We start from the raw sequence: 20,507 nt of genomic DNA on the forward strand, positions 1-20,507 counted from the left end.
CGGGACAACAGGGAGACACCACCACACACACTGTGTTCAGTAGCTAGTTTCCCATATGCACACACATGCACCTACACTGACACACACACTCCGCCTCCCTCTGGAGGAAGAACAGGCTTGGGAGGACAAGGGAGACTGCCAGGAATGCAATTTAATATTCCCAGACTCAGATGCAAGCACCAGTAGTTGTCATAGAAACATGCATGCATGACTTGGGTGGGGAGTGGCAGTTCTTGCTCGCCCCCTCTGAGCTATTGCATTCTTGAACTTTACCTCCAGGGGAGCCTTTTTTTGGACTGCATTGACCTAGTTTTCACTCCCTGGGCTAGGGGCATAGCAGGGATACCCATCGGCTGGGAGCCAGACTAGCTCAGTACCCACTGGGTAGTAAACCTCTATCTCGCTAAGTGGCAGGTTGACACCATTCTTCCTTATTGCAGCGGCCTTAGACAGGGTTTGTCCATGAAATCGGAGTTCGATTTTATTGGCTACCCCATCCTTCAGCTGTGTCCTACTGACTGCTACCAGAGGCAGCGTTTCTGAGGACAGTGCATCCAATGAATGAATGTGTGGGCTTGGTCATCTGCTGGCTGTGCTGTCATTTTGTCCTGGCCTCTGCCCCTCCCCTAGCCTGACTTAGGGTGGGGGAGTACTAGAGGTGCCTGGAGAGGGCTCAGTGGCCTCCAGAAGCCCCTGGTGCTGGCGAAGGTGCTTCCGCCTTTCGTGTTCCCCAGTAACTTCACACACCAACTGGGCAGGGAAGGCCCCAGGAAGTCCTCTCAGCCAACCTAAAGGAAAGAAAGGGGCCCACATGGGGAGGGGGCAGAGGTCAGAGGAGGAAAAAGAAGCTACCCCTACCCTGGGGTCTCTGGTCTTGGGGATCAGGGTAGGGGTAGGACTTAGTGGAGAAGCCCAAACTGTTTTCTGAGAACGACATGGCAGGTGCAGGGGACCACACCTTCAGAGAGGATCTGGGTGGCCCTGCCAAGCAACAGCAATGGCTAAGGTCGGAGGTGGAGTTCCCACCTGAACCTGCAAGGGCCCCCATGATTTGATCCCTGTTTGCTCTTTGACCTTGCTCACGTCTTCCCCTTTCTTGCTCCTGTGACTTACACTGGCCCCCTTAGAAATTCCCAATCATCTTCTATGCCCTGGCATCTTTCCGCTGCCTTTACTGGGACCCTTTTGCTCAGTGTCACATGGTGTACCTCCATCAGGCTCATATGTCCCTTCTCTAGGAGGTCCACCTCAGCTTCCCTATGCAACACTGTAACTCAAGTGTGGATATCTGGCCGACAGTCGAGTGCCTGGGGTTCCTTAACCAACTCTTACTCCAGCTTCCTACTAATGCAGACCCAAGGAGGCAACAATGATGCTTCAAGTAATTGAGTTCCTGATACCCATATACTAGGAGACCTGGACTGAGCTCCTCCTCCATCCTAGCTCTGCTCTGGCCTAGCCTAGCCTTGGCCTTTGTGGATACTTGGGAAGGATTCAGCGGATGAGGGAATATGTTTTCTCTCTCTCTCATTCTATCATTCAAATCAATTAATTTTGGACTGGTACTGTGACGTAGCACACAAAGCCATCACTTGTAGTGCTAGCATCCAATATAGGTGCCAATTCAAGTCCCAGCAGCTCCATTTCTGTCCATCCAAAACCTTGCTCATGCATCTGGGAAAGCAACAAAAGATGGCCATAGCTTGGGCTCCTGGCTCCCTGCTTTGGAATGGTCTTGCTCTAGCCATTGCACCTAGTTAGGGAGTGAACCAGCATATAGATTTTTCTCTCTTTCTAACTCTACCTTTGAAATAAATAAATAAATGTTTTATTTTATTTTAAGGTCTTATTTATTTTTATTGGAAAGTGAGATACACAGAGAGAAGGAGAGACAGAGAAGAAGAACCATCTGTTGATTCACTCCCCAAGTGGCCACAATGGCCAGAGCTGAGCTGATCCTAGGAGCCAAGAGGCAGGAACCTCCCCCAGGTCTCCCACACAGGTGCAGGGTCCCAAGGTTTTGGGCCATCCTCGACTGCCTTCCCAGGATACAAGCAGGGAGCTGGATGGGAAGCAGGGCAACCAGGATTGGAACCAGTGCCCATATGGAATCCTGGCATGTGCAAAGTGAGGACTGTAGCCGTAGGGCTACCATGCCAGGCTATGTTTTACTGTATTTTTAATATTTTATATTTATTTTTCTTGTGAAAGTCAGATCTACAGAGAGGAGGGGAAAGAGAGAGACAGATCTTCTGTCTGCCAATTCATTTCCCAAGTAACCACAACGGCCAGAGCTGAGCTGATCCAAAGCGCCGGGAGCTTCTTCCGGGTCTCCCACATGGGTATAGAGTCCAAGGCATTGGGCCATCCTCAACTGCTTTCCCAGAACACAAGCAGGGAGCTAGATGGGAAGTGGGGTCACCGGAACACAAACAAGTGTCCATATGGGATCCTGGAGCATACAAGGCGAGGACTTCAGCCACTAGGTTACCATGCTGGGCCCAATAAATATTGTTTTAAAAATAAATTAATTCTGGATCCAGCTCAATGGTTCAATTGGTTACTCTTTCCATTGCAAGGTCTAGGATCTCATATGGGTACCAGTTTGTCTCCCAGCTGCTCCACTTCCCATCTAGCCCCCTGCTTGTGGCCTGGGAAAGCAGCAGAGGATGACCTATGGTTTTGGGACCCTGCACTCACGTGGGAGACCCGGAAGAAGCGCTGGACTCCTGGCTTCGTATTGGCTCAGCTCTAGCCATTTCATCCACTAGGGGAATGAACCATGGATGGAAGATCTTTCTCTCTGACTCTCCTTCTCTCTGTAGATCTGCTTTTCCAGTCAAAATAAATACATCTTTTAAATTTTTTAATTTTGTTTTTTAAAAAACAGAATGGTGGCTGCCCAACCCAGGAACTCTTGCCCCCTCTACTCTGCCCACTTTTGCCTTCTCCAAGGCCCACTCACAGATGCCACATCGCCCACTCACTTTGGAAGCTCACTCTTTAGTGTCTACCTCCCCTGCTAGCCTGTGTGTGTCAGCTTCACGGCACCTACCACAGCCAGAGGCACATCACTTCATAGACAGTCACTGAGTGAGCACGCCAGCATCTCTCTCACCTTCTGGGCTCTTGTGCAGGGGCTTGGGGGCAGCCTTGGACTCCAGTCGCTGTCCCTCGACCTTAGTAGGTGTAGCTGGCTCTGAGCACAGTTCCTGTGAGCACTCTGGTTGGGGAGGAGTGACATTGCAGTGACAGCCCATTGCATCTCCTGCTCTCCTCCCCTCACTCCCCCCCAGGAGAATACTCACCACAGTCCTCATAGATGGTGTCTGGGGAGCAGGGAAGCGGGCCAGGGGTCGGGAAGGCTCCCAACCAGCGCTGCATGTCTGACCTACGTTGGGGGATGGACACAGGAAGGGGCACAGCTGGTCCATGGAAGAAAGAGATTGGGAAGACAGGGAAAGATGGGGCCCAAGAGGTCAAGTCCAGGAACCAAGAGTGTTCTGAGGGAGTCGCTACTCACAGGGATGAAGCTTGGAGTAGCCGGTGTGTAGGACGGCCCTGGTGGTTACTGAGAAGGGAGAGGCGGAAGGTAGGGGGTCCAGATGGATCTGGAACCTGTTGAGCTTGGACCAGGGAGCGGTGGGCATAGTCCAGCACCTGTAGCCGTTGACCGCTACCCAGGGAAGAGGATGTTCAGAGGAGAGCTGGGACGGAGTGGAGCAAGGAATTGTCCCATTACATGTCCCCTCTCTCAACCCCATCTTGGTCTGGCTCCCATCTGGGACCCACCTCTTGGGCCGAGTGATGAGCAGCAGGTCACTAAAGAGCAGCAGGCAGAGGGAGGTGATGCGGGGGCGCGAGGTGAAGAGCACGCCCCCCCGGCGGCACCCCAGCTCTGTCAGCTCGCCCTGCAACTCCAGGCGTCTCGACCAGGAGACCAGGGGCAAAGCCTGTAGGGGGAAGCACATATGGTGGCTGGCAGGCTTACCCTGTGGCGCAGCCGCTGGTGGGGGGGGGGTGCGTAGGCAAGGACTGACCTTGACTTTGTGGAAGCGCAGCCTCTGGGTGAGCCGAATGAGCTCCTCTGTCTGCTTCATGCGGCCCACCTCCGCGCTGCAGCGCTCAATGATCTGAGCAAAGGGCACAGAGTCACCCACCCTGGCACCAGCACACCCCCAGCCCATCCCACGTCCCAACCCAGCTCCCTTGCCACCTTGCACACGCCCACCTTGCTGACTGCACTCAGGGCTTTCTGTGCATTTTCGTGGCGGCTGGACCCCTCCTCTGTCTGGCGCAAAATATTCTGTGGACAAAAGAGGAAGCATGACGGAGACCCCTGTCTCTGTGGCCCTGGAATTCAGAGGGGGTCCCTGTTCAAAGGGTGATGCCTGGCTTGGTAAGAAAGCTCAGTCTGAGGTTCATAGGTTTGGGAGACCAGCACCCATAAGGCAGAGACAGCTCAGCATGCATTATCTGCCTGACCTCAGTAAATCCTGGTGCTTCTGCAAGCCTCAGTTTTTCCCATCTGGAAAAGGAGGATAACATCTCCCATCCCCAGGGCCCCAGCACAGCAATAGCATCATGAGAATTCAAGGAGGTGGTACTCGGCTTAGTTGTTGGCACAACATAAATATAATAATTATTAATGATACAAATGTTATAAATGATTATTGGTCACAAAGGTGTGCAAAAACTATGCTGGAAGAGTTAACAGCGCCTGGACTTTGAGGCGAGTGTTGTGCTGCAGGAGGCTAAGCTGCTGTTTCCGTCCTTCCTTTTTTTAAGATCGATTTATTTTTGGCCCGGCGCGGTGGCCTAGCGTCTAAAGTCCTCACCCTAAATGTGCCAGGATCCCACATGGGCACCATTTATAATTTCGGCAGCTCCCTGCTTGTGGCCTGGGAAAGCAGTCAAGGATGGCCCAAAGCCTTGGGACCCTGTACCCACATGGAAGACCTGGAGGAAGTTCCTGGCTCCTGGATCCAGATTGGTGCAGCATCGGCCGTTGGGCTCACTTGGGGAGTGAATCATCGGACGGAAGATCTTCCTCTCTGTCTCTCCTCCTCTCTGTATATCTGACTTTCCAATAAAAAATAAATCAATCTATTTTTGTTTTTTAAAGTGGCCACAACAGGGCCCGGTGGCATGGCCTAGCGGCTGAAGTCCTCGCCTTGAATGTGTCGGGGTTCCATATGGGCGCTGGTTCTAGTCCCGGCAACTCCACTTCCCATCCAGCTCCCTGCTTGTGCCCTGGGAAAGCAGTTGAGAACGGCCCAAGGCTTTGGGACTCTGCACCCGTGTGGGAGACCTGGAGACAGTTCCTGGATCCTGGCTTCGGATCAGCATAGCATCAGCCGTTGGGCTCACTTGGCGGGGAGTGGATCATCGGATGGAAGATCTTTCTCACTGTCTCTCCTCCTCTCTGTATATCTGACTTTCCAATGAAAATAAATAAATCTTTAAAAAAAATAAAAATAAAAAATAAAGTGGCCACAACGGTCAGAGCTGAGCCAATCCGAAGACTGAATCCAGGAACTTCCTCCAGGTCTCCCAAGCTTTGGGCTGCCCTCAACCACTTTCCTAGGCCACAAGCAGGGAGCTGGATGGAAGCGGGGCTTCCAGGATACAAACCAGCACCCATATAGGATCCTGGCACGTGCAAGGCGAGGACTTTAGCCACTAGGCCACTGCGCCAGGCCCTAAGTGCAGATGGAAGCTCTCTCTCATCCTCTATTGCTTTACCTTTCATATGAACCACTTGCTTTTTTTTTTTTTTTAAGAATGCTTAGGTTTCAATTTTATCTCCATCAGCTATTTCTGTAGGACCTGAAGTGTCATTCAGACCTTGCCTCAGTTTACTCATCCATAAAGTAAGGTGGACAATAGATGCCCTTCACACAGCTGTCAGAGAAGCTAGCCAGGTATCCATCCCTTGGAACTGTACCTGGCTCCGCATGCTCAGTGGCTGCTGACCTATTAGGATTGGCGTTGTGCTTCCTGTGCTGTCTGTACTGAGAACAGATAAAACTGAATAAGAAGCTGATAATCTAGTTTGGGAACATTAAGATCCCCACAGTTGGTGACCCAGTTAGGGAGGAGACAGTACTGTGCAATCACAGAAGAATCTGTCTCAAACACTTTTTTTCTTTCAGTGCCATCTCTCCAGGAAGCTTCTTGGACTTTTTTTTCCTCCTGGACCATGAAATTTCAGTTCTATAGGGCCTGGCGCGATTGCATAGCAGTTAAAGTCCTTGTCTTGAATGTGCCAGGATCCCATATGGTTCTTTAAAAAAAAAAAAAAAAAAAAGATTTATTTATTGGAAAGTCAGAGATACAGAGAGGAGGATTCACTCCCTAAGTGAGCGCAATGGCCGATGCTATGATGATCCAAAGCCAGGATCCAGGAACTTCTTCTGGGTATCCCACACGGGTACAGGGTCCCAAGGCTTTGGGCCGTCCTGGACTGCTTTCCCAGGGCACAAGCAGGGAGCTGGATGGGAAGTGGAGCTGCCGGGATTAGAACCGGCGCCCATGTGGGATCCTGGTGCGTTCAAGGCGAGGACTTTAGCCGCTAGGCCATGCCACCGGGCCCCCATATGGTTCTAATCCCAGTGGCCCTGCTTCCTTTCCAGTTCCTTTCCATATGGGATCCCGGGCGCGCAAGGTGAGGACCTTAACCACTGCGCCACCTTGCTGGGCCCATAAAATAAATAAATCTTAAAAAAAAAATTCAGTTCTATAGACCTACAGTTTGGGATGTCACCTTGGAGGTGATGGCACTCTTAATGGTGGGGGGGGGGAGCCGGATGCAGATGTGGGAGAGGGAGTCCTTAGGACCACCCCCTACCCTGCTACAACTCCTCAGAGCTAAGTCAAGATCACACAGGACCAGAGGACCTTTGGGGGGAGGAGCTGTTGCAGAGCTGGCGGGCAGAAAGGGCTCCCAAGGTGAGAGGGTGGGGAAAGGGCGGGATGGGGTGGGGAAAGGGCGGGATGGGAGGGGTACCTGCAGTAGCATGCGAAGCCGAGTGATTCGCTGGAAGGGCAGAAGCAGGAAGGACGGCAGTGGGAGCCGCTCACACTTGGGGAGGCTCTGTAGTCGCCGAAGCTCTGCTGAGAAGCGCACGTTCGTGTCCCTGTGGAGACAGACCTGACAGTGAGCTGCCCCATGCCATGCTCTGCCCTGCCTGGATCACCAAGCCAGCTCTGCTCTCAGCCCCATCCCTGCTCCCAAGATTTCCTTTTGCACATCTCGGCTACAAATAGCTGCCCCTTCTCTGTGGTTTTGCTTTGCACAGTTTCAATGGTAGAATCAATAGATTAAATAGAACATTGTACAAACACATGGTGAGTTTTAAGTTGCACAACATCATAAGCAGCTGAGGAAATCTGACACCACCCAGCCATATTCCAACGGATGTTAAGTTATCCTTAGTCCAGCGTGTCCACGCTGTATACATTATGCTCTGTTAGTCCCTGGGTATCCAGCTTGGTTATCAGATCAGCGGTCGAGGGGGGCGTCTCACAGGGTTTGTGTCCAAGTACCTTAATCTTACTTAATAATCGAAGCAACCAGCAGTTTTTTGTTTGTTTTGTTTTGTTTTAGTGGTATACCATCATCACTGTTTTGTTACTAATGATTGCTATTGATCTCTGTGCCCAATTTACAAGCAAGACATCATCATAAGTGTGCACACCAATAGGAGAAAAGTTGGTGTCTGAAGGGTCAGGTGCTCTCCAAGTCAGCCCCTGGTGGTCTCCGGGGGACAAAGGCACTCACATGAGGCGGCTGTAGGTCTCCTCCTGGTACTGCTGGTTCCGCACATAATCCACATAGACAGAGAAAGGCCCCACAGCGTGGGTATGCACCACGTCACACAGGTCACTGATGTGGGGAGAGGAGCGCACCCGGGACAGCAACGTTCCCAGGAACCTGCAGGAGCGAACAGAGCAACTGTGAAGGAGGGTGCGGTGGGGGAGAGAGCTAGAGCCTCCCTAAGGTGGTGGTTGGGAGGGAAGGCCCTGGCCGGCCTGAGGAGGCTAGGGGAGACCCCACTGACCTCTCGCTGACGCCCTGGACCCGCTGCACGTTAGAGAAGAGGGTGTGATGGTCCCGGGGGGTGAGCGTGTCCCGGAGCGCCTGGCTCAGCACGAAGGTGTCTGTCAGCAGCCGCAGGGAGCGCAGGTAGGAGGCCTCGGACGTGACCACCTCAAACAGGCTCTAGGAAGCCAGAGAGCCCAGCATGCTGCTGGCCTCTGACCTGGACCACTTGCTCCCTGCCCCTGTGCTGACCCTGCCCAGCTCCTCCCTCCACCATGCCCACCTCCTGCATGCGCCTCTCCTGGGGGCTCAATGTGTCCAGGAGGCCACTGGCTTGCACAGCTGGAAGCTCCTGCCACAGGGTGTTCCGGGGCCCAGGGGGGCGAGCCAAGGTGGCTGTTTCTCCAGGGTTGGTGGGAGGAGGACCCCCATCCTCACCAACTCCCCACAACTCTTCTGACAGCACAGCTGCTCGGTAGGTCTGGTAGAGAGGTTCTAGGGGGTAGAGGGTATGGTGCACACAGAGCCCATCAGTCAAGTTCAGGGCCCTGGAACACTTCCCTCACTGCTTGATGGGCATTAGCAGGGACCACCACCATCCAGAAGCCCTCACCGTCCTGCAGGGGTAGCTCCCAGTTCTGTTCCTTCAGTCCCTCCAGCCCTTCCTCATCCCTGTGGAGAAAGAAAGAGAAGAGGGAGTCCCCAAGGACCACTGGGGGTGCACTCCAGGGAGTGCCAGTCACATGACATGGGAAGGGACTATAAAACCTGCAGATTGCCTGGAGGGACCCTGACAGCTCCCCAAGCCAAACCCCAGATTCTTAGATGTGCCTCTTCTGGGGGAGGCCCCCAACGAAGCAGGCCCCATCCAGTCCTATTGTCTCAACTACCATGCACCAGAGACTTACAAGTCTCAGTTCAGCGGTTTGTGACTCAGTGAAACTCTATATGAGTGAGCCTAAACTCTTTAAAAAAATTAACAAACTTTAAAAAATCATGTATTTATTTGAGAATTAAAAAGACAGACCAAAGATGGCAAGGACTGGGTCTAAGCTGAAGCTGAGAGCTGGGAACTCAATCCAGGTCTCCCACATAGATGTCAGGAACCCAACTTCTTGAGTTCTCACTTATTTTCAGCAGGAAGCTAGAGTTCAGGGTAGAATCAGGCAAATTCAAACTCCCACATCTCACTACCACCTGACGCTGTGCCTCCCCTGCTGACCAAGCCTGGATAACATGGTAAGGGTGAGTGGTGAGTGCCAAATGGACTTGCAGGCACCTGCAGTGGAGGCTGAAGAAGAGGAGCACATGCTATATGCAGGTCCAGCTCCTGAGCAACACGACAGCCCAGCAACTTCAGGAAGAGTTTGGGATGATTATTCCCATTTCGCAGATGAGGATCCTGAGATCCAGGAAGGTTGAGGATTTGTACAAGGTCACATAACCAGGAAGGGATAGAATTGGGTTAGAAACCAGGAGTGGATGAACAATGATGGGGTGTCACAACACCTGCGATGCTAGCATCCCCTGTCAAGGCACCTGCTCCAGTCCCAGCTGCTTCCTGCACCTAGGAAAGCAGCAGAAGATGGCCCAAGTGCCTGAGTGCCTGCAACCATGTGGGAGTGCCAGACCAGGACCAACGCACTCATTTGGGGAATAAGCCTGCGGACACACAATCTCTATGTCTCCCTCTTTCTCTGTAACTCAAATAAACAAGCAAGATTTCCAATAAAGAAGAAACTAGGGGTGATTATGTCTAGCAGTTCAGTCCTGCTTCCTTGCACTTACGTGGAGATGGGAGTTACCTAGGCCTGCAAGTTAACCTGCCATCAGGTAGTGGCAAAGGAAGGGGAGAAAGGGTTGGGGCATCCGGTACCTTCCTTCCACGGCTGCTGGAGGGGTGCTGTGAGAAAGAACTCCATCAGGACTGTCCCCTGGAGACAGAAGCCCGAGTGAGATCAGAGACCTGGACCACAGTCCCAACAGAGTCCATTGCTCTAAAACCCTCTACTCCCATCTGAGCCAGAGCAACAGGTGGTAGCAGAATGGAGTCCAGGGCTACAGGCTGCTGTTTGTCTCTACCCTGCTCTCCTTCACACAACCCAGAGGTTCCGCACCTGTTTGGATTCCGTCTTCAGAAAGCAGGTGCACATCTGGCTGTGGGGAGTCCTCAGGCACCGTGGTTTGGTCCTGCCTGGCCCGAGCTGGCTTGGGAGGCTTCAGGGGCGGCAGATGCTTGCGCTCCGCAGTGGAGCGGTAGGAGGTGAGAACCACAGGGGGATGATTGATGCCGGGAGGGTTGGGACGAGAGCGTGAGGCCCGCAGAGGGGAGGCCCGGCAGGGGGCTTTGGGGCCATCCCCAGAGGCCCCCACTGGCACCCATCGGAGTTCTAGGCCTGGCCGGGAGGCATGACAGATACAGGGGCAATGAGGTGGGCAGGCCAGAGCAGTATCTGTAAAAGAGACAGGGGGATCCTGTGGCGACACTCCTCAGTGACCTGGTCCCACTTTGCCCAGGGAGTCTTAACCTGGTCCAGGAACTAAAATGGCCACCCAGTGCCAGAAGCCTGTAGACCTCCTCCCTTCAATCCCCAGAAGAATGGAGATCAAATTTCTCAGATGTGGGATCCAGATTTGATAAGGTAGCCCCTGAGGGTTCCCGTTGCCAAGTGTTACAGCAGGAACGGGATGGAAGTCAGGCCACCTGCTCATGTGCTTACCTGAAGCACCGTTCTCCTGGGGCCCACCTCCAGTGGGGGCACCCTGGGGAGCCTCTCTCTCCCCATTCACATCAGCTCCTCCTGGGGAACCCCGCTCTGTAGCATCCACAGTCTGGGTCCTGCCTTCAGTGCCCCATTCAAACCTGCCAGCCAGTCTCCGCACGGTGCCAGGCACCGACGAGGCTGGGCTGTCCTGGGCCAAGCCCTCAGCTGTGGGGAGGAGTGGGAGCAAAGGCGTGCGGGGCAATGTGGAGGGCTTGGGTGGGGGGACAGGGGAGCGGGGAGCAGGTTCCGGGGAAATGGAGCGCCTGGATACGGGGCTGGGGGTGCGGGAAGGTGAGTCTGGAGAAGTCTGGGAGTCAAGGCTGCTTCTAGAAGCAGAGGGGGGCAGGAGGGCGGGAGGCTTGAGGGACACGGCTGGGGGTTCCCAGAAGAGAGGGGTGCACATGAGACCTGGGGCATCTTTGGAGGTTCTTGGAGGGGGTGTTTGTGGAGAGGAGCCATTCTGGGGAGGAGGTCCTGGGGAATGGGCAGTCCGGGCACGAGAAGGGGGCCGGGGGCGGATAATTCGAGGGGGCTTCTGGGTAGGGGGTGTCGCTGTAGGAAGGGACTGGGCCGACATCGTCCTCTGAGCTCTTCAAAGGGTTGGGGTACTCTGCTGGAGTCATCCCCTGAGGAGGAGAAAGAGGGAAAAAGACACCCCCCCACCTTAGTGCCACCCCCAGCAGGGAAGTCTGGTGGTGGCTCCACCTTCCTGTTGCCTTCTCCACCCCACTCCTCCTCCTCATTCTGTTGCATGTCTGCCTGATGTATCAGTGGTACGTGTGTGTGCGAGCCACAGTCAGTACTGTACCAGAGTTCATGAATGGTGTGTTGTGAGCACATACTCCTTTGGTGTTTAGGGTAGGTATGCAGTAGCTATGTAGGGTGTGGCCTGCCAATGAGCAGTGGGTTCAAGTCCCAGCTGTTCCACTTCCAATCCAGCTCCTTCCTAATGTGCCTGGGAAAGCAGTGAAAGATGCTTGGGCCCCTGCCACCTATGTGGGAGACCCAGATGGAGTTTCAGGCTTCTGGCTTCGTAGTGACTAGCTGCGGAGTGTATCAGTAGATGGAGAAACTTTCTCTCTCTCTCTCTCTCTCTGGCATTCTGCCTTTCAAATTAAAAAAAAAAAAAAAGACAAATCTTAACAACAAAAAAGGAAGTATAGAAGGTAATTGGTGGCTTTTGACCTGGCAGTTAAATCACCTGTAAGGATATTCACATGGCATGCATCTCCCTTGATTATGTAAATACTAAGAAAAACTATTTACTAAGGATAGTCATGCTCCACATCAGAGTGCCTGGGTTGGACTCCTGGCTCTGACTCCAGCTTCCTGCCAATGCGCGCAAGGCAGCAGGGAGGGCTCAGACGACTTGATTCCAATCACCCTCATGGGAGACCTGGATTAAGTTTGCAGCTCTTGGCTTGGGTCTGGCCCAGTCTGGGTCATTGCATGCCTGAACCAGCAGATAGTAACTGTCATGTTTTCTGCTCCTCAAGTAAATAAAAATTTAAAACAGAAAGATAGTACAAGGCACTTCATTAAAAAAAAATATGGAATACAAAATTAAAAGAAAAGCTTATCTGCTAGGCATGTGTTTGCAAGCAATGAATCTCAACTGAACTTGAACTATGGTTATGCAGCAAGGTGGAGGAATCCACCATGGGGGGAGGGGTATGGGGAGGGGTGGGGGGAATCCCCAGCGCCTATAAAACTGTACTACACAATACAGTGTAAGCAACAATAAAAAAAAAAAAAAAAAAAAAAAAAAAAAAAGAAAAGCTTATCTTGGTACAAAAAAAATTTTTTTTGAAAGCCATACATACAAGCATTCTTCAAAAGCTAGGAAAAAGTTTATGGAATACAAAATTAAAAGAAAAGTTTATCTTGGTACAAAAAAAAAATTTTAAAGCCATGCATACAAGCATTCTTCAAAAGCTAGTGGCTAAAGTCCTTGCCTTGCCTTGCATAGGGATCCCATATAGGTGCGGAATCGTGTTCAGGATACTCCACTTTTCACCCAGCTCCCTACACCTATGTGAGAGACCTAGAAGAAGCTCCTGGCTTCAGACCAGCCCAGTTCCAGCTGTTGTGGCCATTTGGGGAGTAAAGCAGCAGATGGAAAATGTCTCTATTTCTCTTTCATTCTAAATCTGCCTTTCCAATACAAATAAATAAATCTTAAAAAAAAAAAATCCCAGGTGACTGAATAGCATAAAAAATTCGCATGGCTTTCTATTATACTTTTGCTCCAAAAAAACAAATGTATATTTTTAATTTCATTGTCCATGAATTTCATGAAGTCCTGCAATGTGCAAGACAGGAGGCAGTGTGTTTGTGTGTGTGCTGTTGCAGGGACAGGGAAGTGTGTGCGCGCAAGCCCGGCCCCCGGCGGGGCTGCGAGGGATGCCTCACTGTTTCCCTGCTCCACCGCGTCCTCCGCCCCCCATTTCCCAGTTCCTCTCTCCGGACTCTCCCTTTCCGGATTATTTTTAGTCTCCTTTTCCTGCCGTGAAGATTCCTGGAGCCTCTGACCCCAGGAGATCAGGAGGCTCCCAGGCACAGTCTCTCTTGCCCTTAATCCTCTTATCCCTGCCCAGCTCTGGGGCCTGGTCATCTATCAAGAGACAGAGAGAGACCCCAGTGAAGGTCTGGGAAAGTGAACAGAAAGCCAAGCTGGGAGAAAGCCATAGAAGGCCAAGACTAGAGGATCCAAGCTTCCCTTCCTCCTGCAGGCAGGAGGCTGATGTCTCCTGAAGGCAGGAGGGTCAGGACCTGTGGGCAGGGCCGCCTCAGATGCCCTCCAGGAGTGGGCAAGAGAGACAGAGCCACAGACAGGGTCCCGGAAAAAGCTGTGCGTTCAGGGTGCGGGACTGGGATCCGGGCAGCTACAGGTCCCCTGCACTCTGGCAGGAAGCCATTCAGAGAGGTGGCCCGCGTAGTAGCTTGGCTAGCTGGCCTAACTCCTTCCCAACAACTGCCCCGACTCCCAGGGAGCCAGCACCCCCCCACGCCCCACCACACCCCCATATCCAGGTACCTGGATCTATTTCCTCCCTCACCCCCCACACTCCAACCTCTTGAAGGGACCCAGGTCCTCAGGCCCCAAGCACTCACCCCGAAGTCCCCTCCACGCTCAGTCACCTCCCAGGGCTGAGTGAGGAGGGCAGGAAACAGGAATCGGATCCGCCTCCAGACCGGACACCCACCCCTCCCACTTCCCCCCTCCCCACGTTGCTCTCCACATGCGCACACTGGGGACCAGCGCCCAGGGCATGGGGCAAAGCTAGACCCTGGGGTACAGGTTCTCACTGTGGGGGCCAGGATAGGCAGGTGGCTCACAGGGTGACGGTAGGTTGGCAGTGGCATGGAGCTGCATGCGGCCTGGGAATTCAGGTGCTTCTGTCTTGGCTAGGGGATGCTGTGTGCGTCCGCACATGGTGTGTCTGGCCATTTCGACCATGATTGGCACGATCACCCATCTCTCCTTCAGTTTACAACCTGTCGTTGGGGTGTGAGCCAAGAAGCTGTGTCATACTCTGGGAACATCACCCCCCCCCCCGCCGCTCCCCCCTCTGGTCCCACTGTAGCTCTCCAAGAGCTTACCTTTATCTGTTTGGAAGCTCTTGCAGTCTTCAGCCTGTCCCGCCTGCCCCCTCGGGAGCAAGGAGCTCGGAGGATTCCAAGTGTGTCTGTTCTGGCCTTTTGGGGCGGGACTGAGGACCCAGATTGAGATCTCTGCAGAGGAAGCCAGTTCCTCCGCCCCACCCGCCATTGTGTCAGGAGTGCGTGCGTGCGTGTGTGTGTGTGTGTGTGTGTGTGTGTGTGTGTGTCTGTTTACAAGAGATGGCAGTGTGGGGGAGACAGGCACAGGGCAACCAGAGCTTGGCTTCCTTCAGGGGGTCTGACACTTGCTGGGACCCCTCCTAGTCTCTCAGCCCCCACTTTGCTGGGTACCAGCTCCTGGCTCCCTGTCCCATGAAGCTGGCTTTCATGTTGACTGGTCAGCAGTCCCTGCTCCTGGGGGAAGGTGGCCAGGAGGGTCCCTCCCACCCTCTAATTATTTTTCTGTGGTTGAGGAGCTGAGTCCCCCAGGGCAGAGGGGTGTGTCCTATACACAGCAGAGTGGGGAGAAGGAGCCACACCCCAGCGTGGGAAGAAGTAGTGTGTTGGGAGGAAGATTGGAGAGCTGGCCATGAACCCCAGAGGCCTCTGCCCGTATCAGATGTTTACACACACTCCTGACAAGACCCAGGAAGCTGGCCTGAGAATATGTTCCAACCAACACAGGCCTGGGCAATGCACGCTCCTCCTGAGCTTCTCTCTGGCTTCAGGGCCTTTGCACTGGCTGTACCCCCCTGTTCAGAAGCCTGTACGCCCTCCCCAAGCTAGAGTGCTTCAGATTCAGATTCTCAATGAGGGTTTCCCCTTGAACCCACAGCCTCGCATCTGTTCCCAGGCTCCAGTTTTGTACCTTATAGCATCCCACTACAATACGCTTGTGTATTGCGCATTGGTATATTGCCCTTCACTGGAATAAAAGGAAGATCTTTATCTGTTTGGTTCACTGATGAAGCCCAAGGTTCTGGAACAGGTTCTGGAACACATATCAGGTGCTTAATATTTGACTGAACACAATCCTCCCTACACAGCATCAGCATGATGATTCAATTAGCTAATCTTCGGCCTGCAAACACTGGCATCCCATATGGACTACATTACAGTTCATGTCCCAGCTGCTACATTTCCCATTCAGCTTCCTGCTTATGGACTAGGAAAGCAGAAGAGGATGGCCCAAAGCTTGGAACCCTGCATCCATGTAACAGACCTGGAAGAAGCTCCTGGCTCCTAGCTTCGGCTTAGTTCAGCTGTTGAAGGTATTTGGGGAGTGAACCAGCACATGGAAGATCTTTCTGTCTCTTCTCTATAAATCTGCCTTTCCAATTAAAAAAAAAAAAATCTTCCTGACAGCCTATGATTTCTCTTCTTTACATTTAAATCTTATTTTTGATGATGTTTACATACTTGATTATGGTGGGAAGGGTCCAGGATAAGGGGAAAGTGGGTGAGACCATTGTTTCCAAATTTTCTTTTTCTTCTTCCTGTGTCTGGGGGAAGAGGGGAGATAAGGGTAGAAGCCACACCCAGCCTCCCAACCTCCTCAGTACCTGGAGATGGACAATAGCCACCTGATGTCATCCCGTATCCTCGATGTGGAGAATGCTCCTAGGGTTCTTGCTCAAGTGATTTTGACAGTTGTGAAATACTGTCTATCTTGCTGATCCAAAGATGAGGAAGTGCTTCCAAGATCCATTGGCTGACACAGTCCACCAATCCAATCCAGAGACTCCGCTTGCCCAGATATTTGCTGTCAACGTTTGGTTGACCAGTTTGTCCTGCCCTCCAGCCTCTGCTGTGGGCTCATGATTCCTGTTACATCCCCTCCCTACTGACCAATTCCATGATAATGTTGATCTCACCAGTTTTTCCCACATACACATACATGTGAGGGCCAGGACACATTCTCCCAGGACTCGCCTCTAGATCTTGGTGGGTGTCCTCTCCCAGAGCCTCAAGACCCTAACAAGGAGCTCCAGACACACTTGTGTAGCAAAGCAAATCCTGCTTTGTTTTTACTGAAATGAGAGTATCTTTATGAATTTTGCTGCTTATCAAAAATAACATTTGAAGGGGTCGGCCTTGTGCAGGTAAAGTGATGCTAGCGTACCACTTGGCACTGATTTGAGTACCAGCCACTCCACTTCTGATCCAGCGTCCTGTTTATAGCCTGAGAAAGCAACAGAGCATGGTTCAAGTGCTTGGACCCCTGCACTCACATGAGAGATCCGAAGGAAGCTCCTGACTCCTGGCTTTAAACCAACCCATCTCTGGCCATTGTGGCCATCTGGGGAGTGAACCAGCAGATGGAAAATCTCTCTCTGTAAATCTGCCTTTTAAATAAAAAATAATTATTTTTTTAAAATTCCACAGCTTATTATTAAAATAATATTTATAAAGATAGCTAGGGGCCAGAGTTTGGTACAGCTGTTAAGACACCACCACTTGGGATGCCCACACCTATGTGAAGTGCCTAGGGTTAAGTCCCAGCTCTGCTTCTCATTTCAGCTCCTGCCTGTGTACCTGGGAGACAGCAGGTGGCAGCTCCAGTACAAGAGTCCCTGCCACTCATGTGAGAGAACAAGTTCTCAGCTCCTGGCTTTGGCCAGGCTTAGGCTGAACAATGTGGGCTGGTTCAGATTAAAGCCAAGAGTCAAGTGCATGCACCATCTTCCACTGCCTTCTTAGATGCATTAGCAGGAAGCAAGAGAGGTAGCAAAGCAACCAGGACTCAAACCTGCACTCTGATATAGAATGCCAGTGCTATAAGTGACAGCTTAATATGTTGTGCCTCCTCTCCTCTTAAGCTCCCAACAGACAGACCTATCTGGAAGCTGGGGGGGGGGGGGGGGGGTGGGATTATGTTGGGGTAATAATATAATATTTTGAGAAATATGTAAGTTTAATATATGGATTGATGTTAGTATATGATAGAGCAGCTGGAGCTGGGATTTCGTCACTGCTCAAAGGCTCTTGGTCAGGCAGGACACTTGGGAAGCTCACAGCTTTTACTGCTACAATTAACACTGCAGTGAACATCCTTGTCCAAGCTAAGAAACACTTGACAACCTTCTATGTCAACTGTCAGTGGCATTCACAGAGTTAACCGAAGACATTGCCGTGTGATTGGTTTTGACTTTGCTGGAAGATTCTTCTCTGGAAGGATAGAGGAGTGGGCCTATGTCTCTCTCTTTGTATCCATACCATTCTTCTTTTCTACATTTGATCTTAGCCAAAAGGCCGAGAAGCGATCTCTTTCTTCATTTCTTAAAGATTTATTTATTTTTATTGGAAAGGCAGTTATACAAAAAGGAGGAGAGACAGAGAGGAGGATCTTTTGTCCCATGATTCACTCCCCAAGCAGCCATAATGGCTAGAGCTGAGCTAATCCAAAGCCAGGAGCCTGGAACCTCTTCTAGGTCTCCCATGCAGGTGCAGGATCCCAAAGCTTTGGTGTGTCCTCGACTGCCCAGGCCACAGGCAGGAAGCTGAATGGGAAGCAGGACTGACGAGATTAGAACTGGCGCCCATATAGGATCCTCGTGTGTACAAGGTGAGGACTTTAGCTGCTAAGCTATCATGCCGGGCCCATCATTCTTTCTTCTTAAATTATTCACCTGCATGGTTGGGAAAGGCTGAGGAAAGGAAAGGCACTTAGGCTGCTCTGTAGACTGATCAGGTGGTTGGGGGAACAGCTGTAGCCAGTGAAGATGTCACTTGGACCCCAGCAAAATGTGATGCTGCATCCCATCTGAGCACTGGATCCAATCCTGACTGCTCCACTTCCCATCCAGTTCCCTGTTAATGATCTGGGAAAGCAGTGGAGGAAGGCCCAAGTCCTTAGGACCCTGCACCCTCATAGGAGACTCAGAAGAGGTGGCTGACCTCAGACTGGCCTAGCTCTGACCATTGTGACAATTTGAGGAGTGAAATCAGCAGATGAAGACACACTCTCTTCCTAAGTTTGCCTTTCAAATAAATAAATCTCTAAAATAAATAAATAAATCACAAAGTAAAAATAGGAAAGAACAAGATCTGGCAGGAGTTTGCCCAAGCCAAGAATCAGGGAAAGCAGGGAGACACAGACAGTGAGGATGTGTACAAGAGGCTTGGCAGAACCAGAAAGAGGGGTTTGATACCAGAGGAACAAGTAACGGCCACGCCGGGGACAACAGGATGGGTGGAAAGGCACGGAAGTTTTCTGAGCGGAAGAAGGAGCAGTAATAATTTAGAAGAAAATGTGGTGGTGCTGGATGAAAATCGCCCTGGCTTTGGCCATAGCCATGGGTGAGATTCAGCGCCTAGAGCCACCAGGAGCCTCAGCTCATCTCCCACTGCCTGTGTGGAAAGGTGAGACCCAGGCCCCGACAGGTGCAAAACAGAAAAGAGGAAACGACAAGCAGGTGCAAAAAGAAAACCAAAAAGTCTTCCAGCCACCACATGGACTAGCCACGGAGCTCTGTGAAGCGGAGCTGCAGGTTCACAGCCCAAGTGGCCAAGAACCAGGATGGCAGAAACCCAACTTCCTGGGCAAAGCACAGCTGCCTCCCCAGGCTTCACATTAGCACGAATCTGAAACCCTGTCATTGTCATATGAAATGCTGGCATCTTTCTTCTTTTTTTAAAGATTTATTTATTTTTTTGGGCCCGGCGCGGTGGCGCAAGTGGTTAAGTCCTCGCCTTGCACGCCCGGGATCCCATATGGGCGCCGGTTCTAATCCCGGCAGCCCCGCTTCCCTTCCAGCTCCCTGCCTGTGGCCTGGGAAAGCAGTTGAGGACGGCCCAAAGCTTTGGGACCCTGCACCCGCGTGGGAGACCCGGAAGAGGCTCCTGGCTTCGGATCGGCATAGTATCGGCCCGTTGCGCGCACTTGGGGAGTGAATCATCGGACGGAAGATCTTCCTCTCTGTCTCTCCTCTCTGTATATCCGCCTTTCCAATAAAAAAAAAAAAAAAAAGATTTATTTATTTTTATTGGAAAGGCAGATATACAGAGAGGAGAAGAGATGGAGAGGAAGATCTTCTAGCCATTGATTCACTCCCCAACGGCCACAATGGCTGGAGCTGAGCCAATTCAAAGCCAGGAGCCAGGAGCTTCTTCCAGGTCTCCCACACAGGTGCAGGATCCCAAAGCTTTGGTGTGTCCTTGACTGCTTTCCCAGACCACAAGCAGGAAGCTGGATGGGAAGCGGGGCTGCCAGGATTAAAACTGGTGCCCATTTGGGATCCTGGTGCGTGCAAGGCAAGGATTTTAGTCACTAGGCTACTGTGCCAGGACCCAGAATCTTTTTTTTTTCCTAAGACTTATTTACTTTTATGGGAAAAGCAGATCCACAAAGATAAGTGGAGGCAAAGATCTGTCCACCGATTCGCTCCCCAAGTGGCCACAATGGCTGGAGCTAAGCTGATCTGAAGCCAAAAGCCAGGAGCTTCTTCCTGGCAAACGTGCCGAGTCCCAAGGTCTTGGGACATGCTCCACTGCTCTCCCAGACCCACAAGCAGGGAGCTGGAAGAGAAGTGGAGTAGCCAGGAGACAAACTGGTACCCATATGGGATCTTGGTGGTTGCAAGGTAAGAATTTAGCTTCTAGGCCAGCATGCCAGGTCTGGGATATTGCTCATCACTGTAAGTTCACAGGGCCCTTGGGGCGGGGGGGGGGGGGGTTCTGCATGAGCCAGAAGCAGCTGGTCAACATATTTCCCCTTTCTTCACTGGCTACAGAGGCTGTTTCAGGAAACAGCATGTAACCCAAGCAAGCCCAAAGCCTCATCCATGCCGGGCAGCTTCAAGAGGCCAGAAAATGGACTCCATGCATTTTCAAAGATTTGTCTGGCAGTCCTTCCTACCATGAATGGCACACATGGCAGCAGCAGATGACCAACAATTGGTCTTTTCCTCTGGGGACAGTAAACTGGTGGTGCAGATTGTTGCCACTACTGCTGACTCTTGGTGAGATGGTCTAAGAACAAGACCCATGTAGAGAGTCCATGTGGAGAGTTCTGTTAAGAGTGAATAGTTGGATCATGGGCACCAACGTTATGGCTTCAAAGGTAAAGCCATCTCTTGCAATGCCAGCAATCCCAT

General features: G+C 51.9%; 1 protein-coding gene and 1 non-coding gene across 3 annotated transcripts; one reads left to right on the plus strand and one right to left on the minus strand.

Annotated features, from left to right (window-relative positions):
* Positions 1-520: 520 nt before the first annotated feature.
* ARHGEF15 (Rho guanine nucleotide exchange factor 15) lies at positions 521-11,386 on the minus strand. Of its 2 annotated transcripts, XM_041001276.1 has the most exons (16): positions 10,765-11,386; positions 10,147-10,497; positions 10,049-10,051; positions 9,921-9,978; positions 8,658-8,716; positions 8,328-8,539; positions 8,064-8,224; positions 7,784-7,936; positions 7,010-7,139; positions 4,232-4,306; positions 4,041-4,133; positions 3,793-3,953; positions 3,524-3,676; positions 3,309-3,391; positions 3,119-3,223; positions 521-788 (listed from the first exon to the last, which is right to left on the minus strand). In XM_041001276.1, exons 1-16 carry the CDS (start codon positions 11,384-11,386, stop codon positions 637-639), a joined length of 2,571 nt encoding a protein of 856 aa, XP_040857210.1. In that variant the 3' UTR covers positions 521-636. The 2 variants fall into 2 exon arrangements, with proteins under 2 accessions (XP_040857210.1, XP_040857209.1); XM_041001275.1 differs by lacking the exon at positions 10,049-10,051 and having other exon boundaries at positions 10,162-10,497.
* A 7,286-nt stretch (positions 11,387-18,672) lies between these two features.
* On the plus strand, positions 18,673-18,797 carry LOC121170584. The gene has a single exon (XR_005886010.1). It is a non-coding gene; the product is annotated as a small nucleolar RNA ACA64 (small nucleolar RNA).
* Positions 18,798-20,507: the final 1,710 nt, after the last annotated feature.

The sequence above is a fragment of the Ochotona curzoniae genome, unplaced genomic scaffold, assembly GCF_017591425.1.
Source record: "Ochotona curzoniae isolate NIBS_2020 unplaced genomic scaffold, NIBS_Ocur_1.0 scaffold_2453, whole genome shotgun sequence".
NCBI lineage: Eukaryota > Metazoa > Chordata > Mammalia > Lagomorpha > Ochotonidae > Ochotona > Ochotona curzoniae.